General features: G+C 34.4%; 1 protein-coding gene across 1 annotated transcript in view; it reads right to left on the bottom strand.

Moving 5' to 3' along the window:
- HFM1 (helicase for meiosis 1) overlaps window positions 1-12,926 on the bottom strand; it is a 147,268-nt gene that overhangs the window by 116,221 nt on the left and 18,121 nt on the right. Inside the window, exons 5-13 of the mRNA XM_033197369.1 lie at window positions 11,824-12,083; window positions 11,432-11,479; window positions 6,813-6,883; window positions 6,005-6,137; window positions 4,976-5,127; window positions 4,315-4,392; window positions 3,937-4,095; window positions 1,121-1,321; window positions 952-1,040 (exon numbers count right to left, since the gene is read on the bottom strand). Of these exons, the coding sequence (XP_033053260.1) occupies window positions 952-1,040; window positions 1,121-1,321; window positions 3,937-4,095; window positions 4,315-4,392; window positions 4,976-5,127; window positions 6,005-6,137; window positions 6,813-6,883; window positions 11,432-11,479; window positions 11,824-12,083 (1,191 nt within the window). The remainder of the gene's footprint in view (window positions 1-951; window positions 1,041-1,120; window positions 1,322-3,936; window positions 4,096-4,314; window positions 4,393-4,975; window positions 5,128-6,004; window positions 6,138-6,812; window positions 6,884-11,431; window positions 11,480-11,823; window positions 12,084-12,926) is intronic.

Here is a 12,926-nt window from a genome sequence, read left to right as displayed (position 1 = left end):
ATTAATAGTGACTTGAATTAGGGAAGTGGCAGTGTTGATGGAGATAAAATGACATATTTGAGATATATTTAGAAGTAAGAACAGGACTTTTAATTGATTGTCTATGAGATATAAGGTGAAGAAGATATTAGTGATAGTTTTCTGCTATGAGCAACTAGGGAGATAATGTATAATTAAGATGGGGAACACTGGAGAAGGAACTGGTCTGAGAGCAAGAACCAAGGTTCTATTTCGTACATACTGAGTTTGAGATGACTGTCGGTAGACATACAATTGGATTCAGTTACACAGATGGACTATAGGCCTGGAGCTCAGTAGGGAAGTAGTCTGGGCTGAAGGCATAAACGTGGGAATTCATAGACACGCATAAATATTATTTGAACTTCACGTGAGTAGTTACAAACAACTAAGACTGTGGAATTACAAAGAATGAACCTCAGATATACTCACTTGAATGTCAACATTTAAGAGTTGGGTAGAAGAGGTGAAAAGGGAACTGAGAATAAGCAGCCTGCAAAGTAGGAAGAAAATCAGTAGAAATGGTCATGGAAGCACAGAGCCCAGAGTGTTTAAGTAAGGTGGAAGTGGCCAAATATGATAGAAAGTCCTTAAAGATTAATTCGCAAGATCAGCTTTAGTGAAAGACTATAAAAGATGTTGGATTGAAATTAGGTTAAAAAAAAATTGCCAGTAGTAGGGATAATCTTTATCATTCAAGAAATCTGACCATCAGATTATCAGTATGGATAATCTTTATCATTCAAGAAATCTGGATCACCCCTGCACTAAGACTCATTATCTCACTTAACCCTCAAAATTACCATTATCCTTATTTTATACATGAGGACACTGAGGTTTACCCCGAGGTTATGGGACAAGCCTAATTTTCTCATCTCATCTAGACGAGCCCTAAAAGTCCTTCTACTTCCATGAAAAAATGAAAAACTATACCTCTGTTTCTGTTCCACAGTCATAATAAATTTAGCATCTTTCACAAGAACAGAAGCAGCCTGTTGCACACCCTTCCTTGTTGCACAAAACTGAAAATAAATTCATAACTTTTGTATTAATCATGTTAAAAACTGAATATACTAAAAAATAAGCTATCAACAATCCATACCACAAGTGTGGGTTTCTGATCAGAATACATTTGTATAACACTGGCAATTTTGTAGTTGAGGGTTAAATCAAACTTAAATTCAGTTTGGTTACTACTGCAGGGAAATCCAAGGACCACTTTCTGAAGTTTCACTGGTCTGTGGCTCTCATCCATTTTCAGACATACAGCTGGTCTTTCACCATCTGAAAGCCATTCTGCAATCTTTAAAACACAAAAACATGTACATTAAAACTTTCTTCTAGTAAAGTTTTATTGCTAAAAACAACCCAATTACAGATCACTTTAAGGTCAAGCTATAAAAGTATTTTTTTTTTTTTTTTGAGACGGAGTCTCGCTCTGTCGCCCAGGCTGGAGTGCAGTGGCCGGATCTCAGCTCACTGCAAGCTCCGCCTCCCGGGTTTACGCCATTCTCTCGCCTCAGCCTCCCGAGTAGCTGGGACTACAGGCGCCCGCCATCTCGCCCGGCTAATTTTTTGTATATTTTAGTAGAGACGGGGTTTCACCGTGTTAGCCAGGATGGTCTCGATCTCCTGACCTCGTGATCCGCCCGTCTCGGCCTCCCAAAGTGCTGGGATTACAGGCTTGAGCCACCGCGCCCGGCCGCTATAAAAGTATTTAATCAAGTATACTTGTCTTTTTCAATATTACATATTCCATTAATATTATTCTGTTGATATAGTGGTCAGCACTACCAACAGTAGTATTTCAAGATTATACCCATTTTTCACCATGGTAAACTTCCAATTAGTTATTATTATTTTGTTTTATTTTCCTTCATAAGAATCCAAAGAAAAATTAAAATCAATTTTGTCACAGAGACCAAATTTCTCACTTTTACCTTCTTTGCTATTTTTGAAAACTATGCCTCAAAATGGCTGACATCTCTTTTGTGTTGTCCTAAATATTAGATAAATAGTAGCAAAGTAATAGTTGGTTTAGGTTTGCAAGGGATGACAAGTTTTTAAGCAAGCAACAAACACCTGAGAGATGCCAGTGCCAAAAGCAAACTTCAGACTCAACCTAGAGTCACTAGTTAGTTTCTGGAACTGTGGTAAGCAATCTTTATCTTTACATAGCCCAGTTAATAATCAGGCTCCATGCCCTGCTATGAAACTGACTGTTGTTTTGACAGGAAGAAAACATTAAAATAGTTTCAAGGTTATCATGAGTAGGGATAAGATCACACAAGAATTTACAGTTTGAGGGGAGCAGAAGGCCAAGAATAAAGACCTTAATTTAGGGGAAAACGGAGGAAGAAGATCTGACAAAGAGACAGAGAAACAGCATTCACAGAAGTAGTGTTTATCGCAAAGGGGAAAAGTTTGATGAATTAGAGAGTACTAGTACATAATAATGGCTTACAAATAAGTAAGAAAAATTTAGTGTCCCAATGTGAAAAAAAGGCAAATGACATAATCTGGCAAGTTTTTAAAAAAGAACTTAAAGTAGTTGATAAATATATTAAAAATATTTACTTTAGTAGAAATCAAAGAAGCAAAAAATTTTTAAATGAGATACCACACTAAACAATAAATCCTATAAATATTTAAAAATAATAATAGCAATAATAATTCCACTATTAAACGATCCAGTGTTAGGATACAGGAAAATAGCTTTTGGTAGAAGTGTAAATGAATGTAACATTTATTGAACGAAGTGCTTCTTTAGAGTTTTATATATCCTTTGATTCAGTTATTTCATTCTAAAAGTTCACCCTAAGGAAATAATCATGGATGTTTCAGATATATTAATTTCACTCTGTTTACAATAGCAAAAATTGGAAATAATCTTCCATTATTATAGTGTTTGATAAATAAATTACAATAAAACCACAAAAATAGTGCTGAAGAATATTTAATGATATAAAAATGTTTATAGATGAAATGCAGGTCAAAAAGAGTATATACATTATGATTCCTACATGCTCACAAAAAAAAGTATATACATTATGCTTCCTACATGTGGAAAGACAAACACTAGGATTTAGTTTTGTTGTTTTAATAAACTTTAAATTTTTCTATATTATTCTTGACAAATATGAACAAAATAAGCTGTCATTTTAAGAACAAGAAAATGATTAATTGTGCCAAATTAAAGATAAAGACAAAATATTCCATTGGAATAAACAATATAGTGGCTATTTGTGAAAACAATTTTGAAGAAGTAGTGGGGAAAACCAGTATTATAGTAGGCTGAGAAGTAAGTAGGAGTGAGAAAGTAGAGTGAGACTATTATTTTTCAAGATGTTTACTTAAAAATTGAAGAAAAAATTAAGTAATATATTCATTATGAAAAGTACAATACTGCATATTATTATTTCTTTACATGTCCATGTACCTCATTAACCATGAGATCTTCCTCAAGGACGGAGTCCACATATTTTCACTTTTGCATCTATTGTTAGTGCTTACCACAATGCCAAGCATACAGAATTGAGGAGCAAGTGGTAATCATCTAAGCAATTATTTTTATTCTCCACCATACTTCACTATACAATTAGAGTCAGCTAGTTACAACAACCATCACATATTATTAGTGAAGTTATTATGAGGCATCTGAGACCCATAAAACTAAGACTTTTAGATACTAGCAAACAAGAGATGTCCACATGTCCACAAAAAATATTTTATTAAACCTGATTAACTAAATTTTATGGCCTTAATACTGTCATGTTTATGAGATCTAGCCACAACTTTCTACAACATACTTTCCTATTAAAGCAAAGTACAAAAAATTCACTTTTCTCTAAGATCAAAATAACTAAATATGTCACAAGTCATAAAAAACCTCAGAGCTCAGCTAAAATTGCAACTCACATCCTCAGCATTTGGAATTGTTGCAGATACAGCTACAAATCGCATTGGAATAACAGTGCTGGCATTTTTTAAAGTCTGAGAAACAGACTGTACAGTTTTCATTCTGCTGACTACAACTTCAAGAGTTGGACCACGATTTTCATCTTTTACAATATGAACCTAAGCAGGAAATCAAGAAAATATCATTAGCTATAGAATTATAAATACATGTAATCAATTAAAATATTCAATAATACTAACATTCTTGCTTGAGAAAATGAGCATTTTCCATTTGAAGGGATAAAACAAACACATAGTTTGGTTGAAATGTCTTTTTTCTTTCTGTCTTATTCTAATTATCCTTTTATGTTTATGTCTGAAAGTGAATACATTCATTACCTCATCAATGAGAAACAGTCGAACCAGTTGAACCAAAGAGTTGTCTCTCCATTTCCTAGTCATGCTATCCCATTTTTCCTAGACAGAAAAAAAAAGCATACAAGTAATTTAATGTGATAAGGAATTATAATAAATATTAAGATATCAATAATATTTTTAACATGACATATTACAAATAATGGGCAATTTTGGTTGATCCCTTAAGAGTATCCTGAAAAATATTTTAAAATTAAAAAATACTTAAAGAATTTTTACAGTCTTAAAGATATTTTTAAAACTGGGCCCTCAATTATTTTTATACTGAACCACAAAATATTCTAAGTCCAAGTTTTATTACCTGTCTTTAAATTCTACCAAGGACCTCCCTCTATAATATACACTACTTAGGTAAAAGAATAAAGCAATAAATATGATTACAAAGTATCCACAATAACAAACTGCCTATTCTTTGTCAATTTTTCCAATTTGGTCATTTGTCTTTTACTTACTGATTTGTAGGTATTCTTTCTGGGCCTTGAATTGTAGTATTTTTTTAATGTTCATTTGTTTACATTGTAAATATATGCTTCTAGTTTGTATTTTTTAAACTTTTTGTCTTGGTAAAGAAAAATAGGTATTTTCTAACGAACTAAGGAAATCATAAAGTATAAATAATACCTACTGGAGTTGTCATAATAATATGGGCATGCTGAATCTCAAACAGGTCATCCATTACTGTATCTCCAGTAAGTTCTTTACAATTCAATCCTATTGGTCCAAATTTTTCTTTCCAGTCACCAAAACGCTGACTACACAAGGCTTTTATTGGTGCCACTGTAACAGTATAAAATATTTACTTTGAACATCAGTTCAATTTTAAAATTATTTTCACAAACTTTGGTTAATAAAGTTAGCATAAAAACACACATCTACATACTCCTAAGATTGATAAATTAAAAATGAACAATATAGGCATATTATTTAGAGCAGGGGGGTCCAGTCTTTTGGCTTCCCTGGGTCACACTGGAAGAAGTACTGTATTGAGCCACAAATAAAATATGCTAAAACTAACGATGACTGATAAGCTAAAGAATAAAAATTCTCATAATGTTTTATAAACATTACGAATTGTCATAAGTTTACATATTTGTGTTGGGCTGCATTCAAAGCCGTCCTGGGCCACATGCGGCCTGCAGGCCACAAGTTAGACAAGTTTGATTTAGAGATATCAAGGTAATAACCAAAAAGAACTAAAAACAGAAATGACTTCTCAGGCAAGTGTAACTAAAAGTGGAGAAAGGTAGGGCAGAAGATGATTGCTTTTCATCATATGGCCTTTAGTGGTATTTGATTTTTAATCCATATGCATATATTACTTTGATTAAAAAAATTTTTTTTAAATACACGCCTAAGAAAGTAGAGTAAAAGTGCCTATGCAAATTTCTAGAATTACAAAATGTTTGATGTGTTCATTTTGCCTGTCCTTTAAAAAATAAGCATGTAAAAGTCAAATTCTCAATTCAAATATTACTTTTTATTTATAATTCTGGAAAATATATTTTAAATTTAATGACAAATAAGACCAGACTTTACTAGAAATATATAGAAAGCCAAGTAATTCCTAAGGCCAGAAACTGAATTTATTTCTTCATTTTGCTTCAATGGTTTTTCATTATTATAATTAATCATCACTCTTAAAATAAATACTTACTGTAAACAATTTTAATATTCAACCATGGCAATGGTACTTCCATTAACAATCTTGTTATAGCTAGTTCGAACACTACAGTTTTTCCAGAACCAGTTGGAGCACAAATCACAAAATTCCTATCTGTGTAAAGAAGCTAAACAATAGAAAGTTATCAATCATGTAACGTATAGAATTTTTCACACACATTCTCAATTTGTTAAAAAAAAGTCTTAATAAGAATCTAAGGAATAATAATTCAAACAGTTTTCCTCTAAAGTTATAGAAATTGTAACTTTGCTCTAGAGCCTCTTCTCTTGAAAAATAACATTATTAGTATTTTATCATGCTGTTTTATTTGTCAATGTAGACCTAGAAGAAAATCATTCCTGGCTAAGCGCAATGGCTTACACCTGTAATCCCAGCACTTTGGGAAGCCAAGGAAGGCAGATAACTTGAGGTCAAGAGTTTGAGATGAGCCTGGCCAACATAGCAAAACCCTGTCTCTACTACAAATACAAAACTTAGCCAGGAGTGGTGTCTCACACCTGTAATCCCAGTTACTTGGGTGGCTGAGGCAGGAGAATCGCTTGAACCTGGAAAGTAGAAGTTGCAGTGAGCTGAGATTTCACTACTGCACTCAAATACAAACAAATCCACCTATGAAAATCACACGTATTCATTTACCAAATATTTTCTGAGCTCCTATAATGTGCTAGACACTGAGTGTGGCAGTGCAGACATAAAGACCTAGTAAATCCCAGTTGTCCCAATCTAGTGATCACAACCTAGTGAAAGGTAGAAAAATAAATAAGTTAAATAAAATACTTACATCATCAAAGGCTTTGGACTGTATATAGTTGAAATATGGAAATTCTTTGAAAATACTTCTAAATTTTGCCGCTTACAATAACATTAAGGAGTCAAATATTTCAGAATTTAAAAAATTGGTTACTTTTAATTTTAAAATTAAGTTACATTAATATTGATTCTGACAACGTTTAATGATGAGGTTTTAACATTTGCTATTTGGCATCTTAAGAAAATAATTATCATAAATTATTCATAAATTATTAGTCTCCAGTCACATTCCATATTCTGAAAAGAACTTGCAAAGTTCCTATAGGGAAACGAGATTATATAAGGGTTATACTTGAGTGCTAAATATGATGGAAGAGATGCAAGTACATAATGGCAAGTAAATCAGAACTATACTTCTGGTTTATCTTTTCCAGAGTAGTGCTTTTTCTTATTTACCTTGACAAGGCCACTTGATTTTTATATCTTCTTTAATGTACAGAATTTCACTCAACTATTTCATTAAGCATTGATTGTACTTCATTAGCTGATGTGTTTCTGGTTACCTACTACTAAATCTCTTTGTTTTTCATAATTTAGTTGTGTTAAGTGGTGGGTTTAATTGTAATTATCAACATACTGGCTTGGCAGGAAGAACTTAAATTATCCTTCCCCTATAAGAAAGTTCAAAAATATTAATAGATATGAAGAATAAACTGTGCCCTCTCCAAGGTGAGGGTCTATTGAAAGATTGGGAGACATCTGTATTTACATGGTATTCTTCTTACAATATATCAACCACAGTCATTGAACACTATATACAGAATACATTAATAGATTTAGAAAGCTGTGGGAAGCTGTAAATAAAGAAGAAAATGAGTTCCTACAATTGAGACTGTTATAATCTATTAGAAGATATAAGATGGTTAAGAACATATCTGAGAACACAAGTACACAGTTAAACAACTGGATTTTTATAAAGATATACAAGAACTGATGGATTGCTATAGTGATCCTGTTTAAACTTAGATCATATTACTTCTCTGATCAAATTCCTCCCTTTCTCTCCAAGTATAGGGGTACAAGGCTCTATATGACCTTGTCTCCCCACTGCCACTCCCTCCTCGCATCAGCCCCTGCCTTTATCTCTCTGACTTCAAGTCCTACTACTCTTTCCCCCTGACTCATCTCCTCTAGCTATACTGAACTCTGCTGTTCTTCAAAAACATCAGCCATGTTCCTGCCATGAGGCCTTCCCCTGCCTAGACTGTTCCTCCCTCCATATTTCCTTGGCTCTTTTCCCTCCATTAAGTGCTTACATCTGACCTTCTCAAGGTCTACCCTAAGTACTGTTTAATTCTACACCGAGCCACGAATCTCAGCAGTCCCGATCTAACCCCCTTACCCTGCTCTACTTTTTTCTTTTCCCATAACAGTCACCACTTTCTTTTTTTTTTTTTTTTTTTTTTTTGAGGCGGAGTCTCGCTTTGTCGCCGGGACTGGAGTGCAGTGGCCGGATCTCAGCTCACTGCAAGCTCCGCCTCCCGGGTTTACGCCATTCTCCTGCCTCAGCCTCCCGAGTAGCTGGGACTACAGGCACCCGCCACCTCGCCCGGCTAGTTTTTGTATTTTTAGTAGAGACGGGGTTTCACCGTGTTAGCCAGGATGGTCTCGATCTCCTGACCTCGTGATCCGCCCGTCTCGGCCTCCCAAAGTGCTGGGATTACAGGCTTGAGCCACCGCGCCCGGCCAACAGTCACCACTTTCTAAAAAACTCTATGACTTATTTATATGTTGTTACAGTTGTTGAGATCTAGCTTCTTCCCTACCCTCATCCAAAGAATGGTATCTCCTCAAAAGCAAGGATTCATTGTCTGTTTTCTTCAGTGACATATCCCACACACCTAGAACAGTGCCTGACACATAGTAAGTACTCAGTTAATATAGGTTTGCAATTATTACATCAAGCAGTTAATTTACAAATCCTCATTTTACTTTCTGGTGTGCAAAGTGTCATATCTGTGCCAAACAAACACGTAATTTTGAATTTGAAAATCCATAAGCTTGAGAAGGAATCTCATTTTTCCTTCAAAACATGTCTCTTTCTATCAAATATTTATTTGCAACAAGCCCACAAGTGGGCCATCATGTTGGTTTTTCTCTCATTAGATAGCTCCATATCAATTTATATTCACAAAAATGAATCTTTGATTCAGAGTAGATATTTGTAGAATCAGTGTTTCAGCTCATAAGAAAACTCAACTGCTAACATCATTTATCATCACTATCAACAACTGAAATCAATTTTTGGCCTTACATTCAATAAACTCTCAGCAGTGTCACTGAAATTATGGGGAAAATGTCTGCAAAACTGAAAATGACAAGACTACTGTGGTAGGATCAACCTGAGAAAACTTCTATTGCCCTGAGGATTCAAATGTAGTAAAATATTTAAAGAGAATAAGAAAATAAGGTATGTCCAAGTAATCTACAAACTCTCAAATTATCACAAATAGCATTCAGTCTTCTACTTTAAATACATACATGGAAACAAGGTATAGGACAATGAGTTTTACAGAAAATGAACTTTTTGGACAATAAATCAGTGGACACAAGTGTAAGCAGTGGTCCTAACTAATAAACAACAGAACCATTTCAGCTGTGCTAATATAGCATAAAGACCCTCAAAGCTCTTTAAAAGCCAGTGTCATATGGAAAGACTTTACAGTAAGGGATAAGGAAAATCAGCCATTGTACAGATAATTAAACATCTTTAACAGCTTACTGCTAATATATTTCCTATGTTTCCATCCTATTTTGATCACCAGAGGAAAGAAAGTGTGGCAGCATTGAGACACCATGCTGAATAAAGTGCTAAACACTGGCTCTGTTTATAGTTACTATATCAACATGTATAACCCTCTTATTGATCCCTCTCCCTCATTTTTACTCAAATCAGCTATCTGCATTGGAGGGGACTTTTCATGAGAAGTCAGGCAAATATTTTCTAACCATACTTCAGAATTATTTCAGATGATCCCTGGAGTACCCAAGATTAGTTATTGTTGCTAGATTTCTCTAGCACAGCTATGCAATATCCGGAATTCGTTTTTCATTTTGTCAACTAGATCATAACTTTTGTGGATGCTAGAACATTGCCAAGCAATAAGTCACTAATTATATATTCCTAAAGCATAGTTTTAATGATGATATTGACATACTCAAAAATATTACATGGTTTCTCCTTATTACAGAGATTGTAAGTATTTTCACCACAAAAAAGAAGTAACTGTGAAAGGCGATAGATACATTAATTAGCCTGAGTGTGGTAATTATTTTTGCAATGTTTATATATTAAAAAAATCATGTTGTACTCCTTAAATATATACCATTTTTATTTGTCAATTATACCTCAACAAAGTTGGGGGAAAAAATAAAAAACAAAAATAAAATAAAAAAACCTTTGACGTTGGTATTCATAACATTATATGATATGATCCTAAGATAACTATCTAACATTTCTTATTACTTCTTTAACCATATCTTTCCCTTCAGCCAAACTGGAAAGCTTATTCTTTCCAAACATATTTCATACTTTTTTATCTTCACCCTTGCTTATGTCTATACTTTTGCCAGAACAATTTCCTTACTTTACCTGCCTTACTTTATCTGCCTTTCAATGTATTTGGAAATAGGCAGGTAAGTAAGTTAAGTCATGATCCTTGCCTTCAAAGAGTTCATAGATCATGGGGAAATAGTCACATAAACTGCTGGTGAATTAAAACAGAATAAGTGCACTATTATAGGCATACACAGGGTATTAAAGAAGCAAAGACAATGTTACCTCCAGAACACACAAACATACTCAAAATATTTACACTGGAAATGTTCAGACTTGAAACTTCGATTCTATGTATAAACTTCACATTAGATTTTCAAAAATACTAGATCTGTAGAAATGTCCCTAATCCACACAATGTCCCATTCTCATCCATTTCCCCTGCCCAGTTCAACCCAATGTGGCTGCTCTTTCTCAAAAGATGAGAAATTATCTGTACCTATTTGTAAGCAAATATGCTCAGAGTTCTGCCAATAATACAGATCTGACTTCTCTACTTAACTTGTCCTAAACTGATAACAAACAGTTCACAAATTGAAACCAGTCTGCAATCACGCCTTGAGTAGCACTATTGCACACATACTTTTTTTTTCGTTTTTTTTTTTTGAGATGGAGTCTCACTCTTTTGCCAGGCTGGAATGCAGTGGCACAATCTCGGCTCACTGCAACCTCCACCTCCCGGGTTCAAGAGATTCTCCTGCCTCAGCCTCCTGAGTAGCTGGGATTACAGCACACCACCATGCCCAGCTAATTTTTTATATTTTTAGTAGAGACGAGGTTTCACCATGTTGGTCAGGCTGGTCTCAAACTCCTGACCTCGTGATCTGCCTGTGTTGGCCTCCCAAAGTGCTGGAATTACAGGGGTGAACCACCGCACCCAGCCACATGTACCTCTTACATCACCAAAAAGATTAACTTTTCCATCTTTTTCTCCATCAATCAAAATAAACAAACAGAAACACAATTAAACAAAATATTTTAAAATTATGATTTAATAAATACAAAGCAGCTATTGTAAATAACTTAAAGGATACGAATTTCTGTGACAGCCTTCAAGGAACCTAAACAATCTTCTGTTACCTCTGGGAAAAAAAAAAAACCTACATATTTATATAAATATTTAAAAAATTTTAATGGTCAGCAGCTAGGACCTGAAATGAATATTTTTATCCTTTCCATAAAAGCCATTTTAATAAAACTAATACAACTTTTTATTGAGAGCAAAGTTAAAAATATTTTTAGCACACTGGATAAAATATTTTAACACACAGCCCAGCTTAGAAAATAATGCAACATAATAAAAAACTGCAGTAATTGCACAGAGAGATAATCTACTCACATTTACTATATTTTTACATTTTCCCCTATGCTGAAAAATGCAGATTAGTCTGTACTCACAAAATGAACTGAAAAAGCAAGAAATTACCTTGAATATCATGAGGCTGGAAAGCAACTGGAAAAGATGGTGCTTTGAACATGCCTTCTCTGATATCAGAAGCAGAAAAAGCATTATTTGCTGTAAACACATTTGCAGAATATTGAAATTTCTGCTTACTACTGCTATAGTTCCTTGATTTCCCTTTGTTCATTTCTGTTTGTACAATTTTCACTGAGCCAATGTGAGAGTCCAATTCACTGTCATTGGAATAAGCACTCCCATGTATATTGTCAGATATTTTAAATAATCTGCAAAAAAAAAGACCCACATATTTTATCACTTGTAACACTTGCTTGGAATATGAAAAACTAGCATAAAATTGGCCTCTTTAAAAACATTCATAGATTATGGTTTACTCAAACAAAAAAGCTAAACATTCTCCTAAAATGTAACTTGCTAAGTTTACCACCAAAGTATGTCTACTTTCCTAAAACTCAGAGAAATCCATTTGTGGTAGTCAGCCTCCACAAACGGCCCCAAAGATCCTTGCCTGCTCCTCACCCCTTTGCAATCTCCTACAAATTGAATCGTGGAATCAGGACTGGCCCGTCTAACTAGCAGAGTACTGCGGAAGTGCAAATGTTTGACTTACAAGGCTAGGTAATAAAAGACATTGCCCCTTTCCCCATGGTCTCTTAGATCTCTCACTCTGTGGAGAGCTAGTCACAGTACAAAGAGAGCACTCAAGCAACCCTATGAAGAAGCCAGGTGGAGAGGTACTGAGGTCTCCTGTCAACAACCAGCACTGACTCTTCAGTCAAGGACAGCAAGCCACCTTGAAGAGAGACCTGATAGCTCCTGTCAAGCTTTCAGATGACTGCAGCATGTCTAACATTTTGATTATGGCCTTCTTGTGAGAGGCCCCCAATATCTTTAGGCATTCTCACAAGACAGCCTAAGCCAAAACTACTAGCTAAGTTGTTCCTAAATTCCTAACCTGTAGAAAATGTGAGAGATAATAATGTTTACTGTTGTTTTAAACTACTAAATTTTGGGATAATTTTATTACACAACAGATAACTAATATTCCATTTAAAGTCAGTAAAGTATTTAAGAGAGAGAAAAAGTCACTAGATATAGTCACAGTAAAT

Source organism: Trachypithecus francoisi, unplaced genomic scaffold (assembly GCF_009764315.1).
Source record: "Trachypithecus francoisi isolate TF-2019V2 unplaced genomic scaffold, Tfra_2.0 Lachesis_group5, whole genome shotgun sequence".
Taxonomy (NCBI): domain Eukaryota; kingdom Metazoa; phylum Chordata; class Mammalia; order Primates; family Cercopithecidae; genus Trachypithecus; species Trachypithecus francoisi.
The sequence above is the reverse complement of the archived record's forward strand: the minus strand, read 5'-3'. Positions and strand labels throughout refer to the sequence as shown.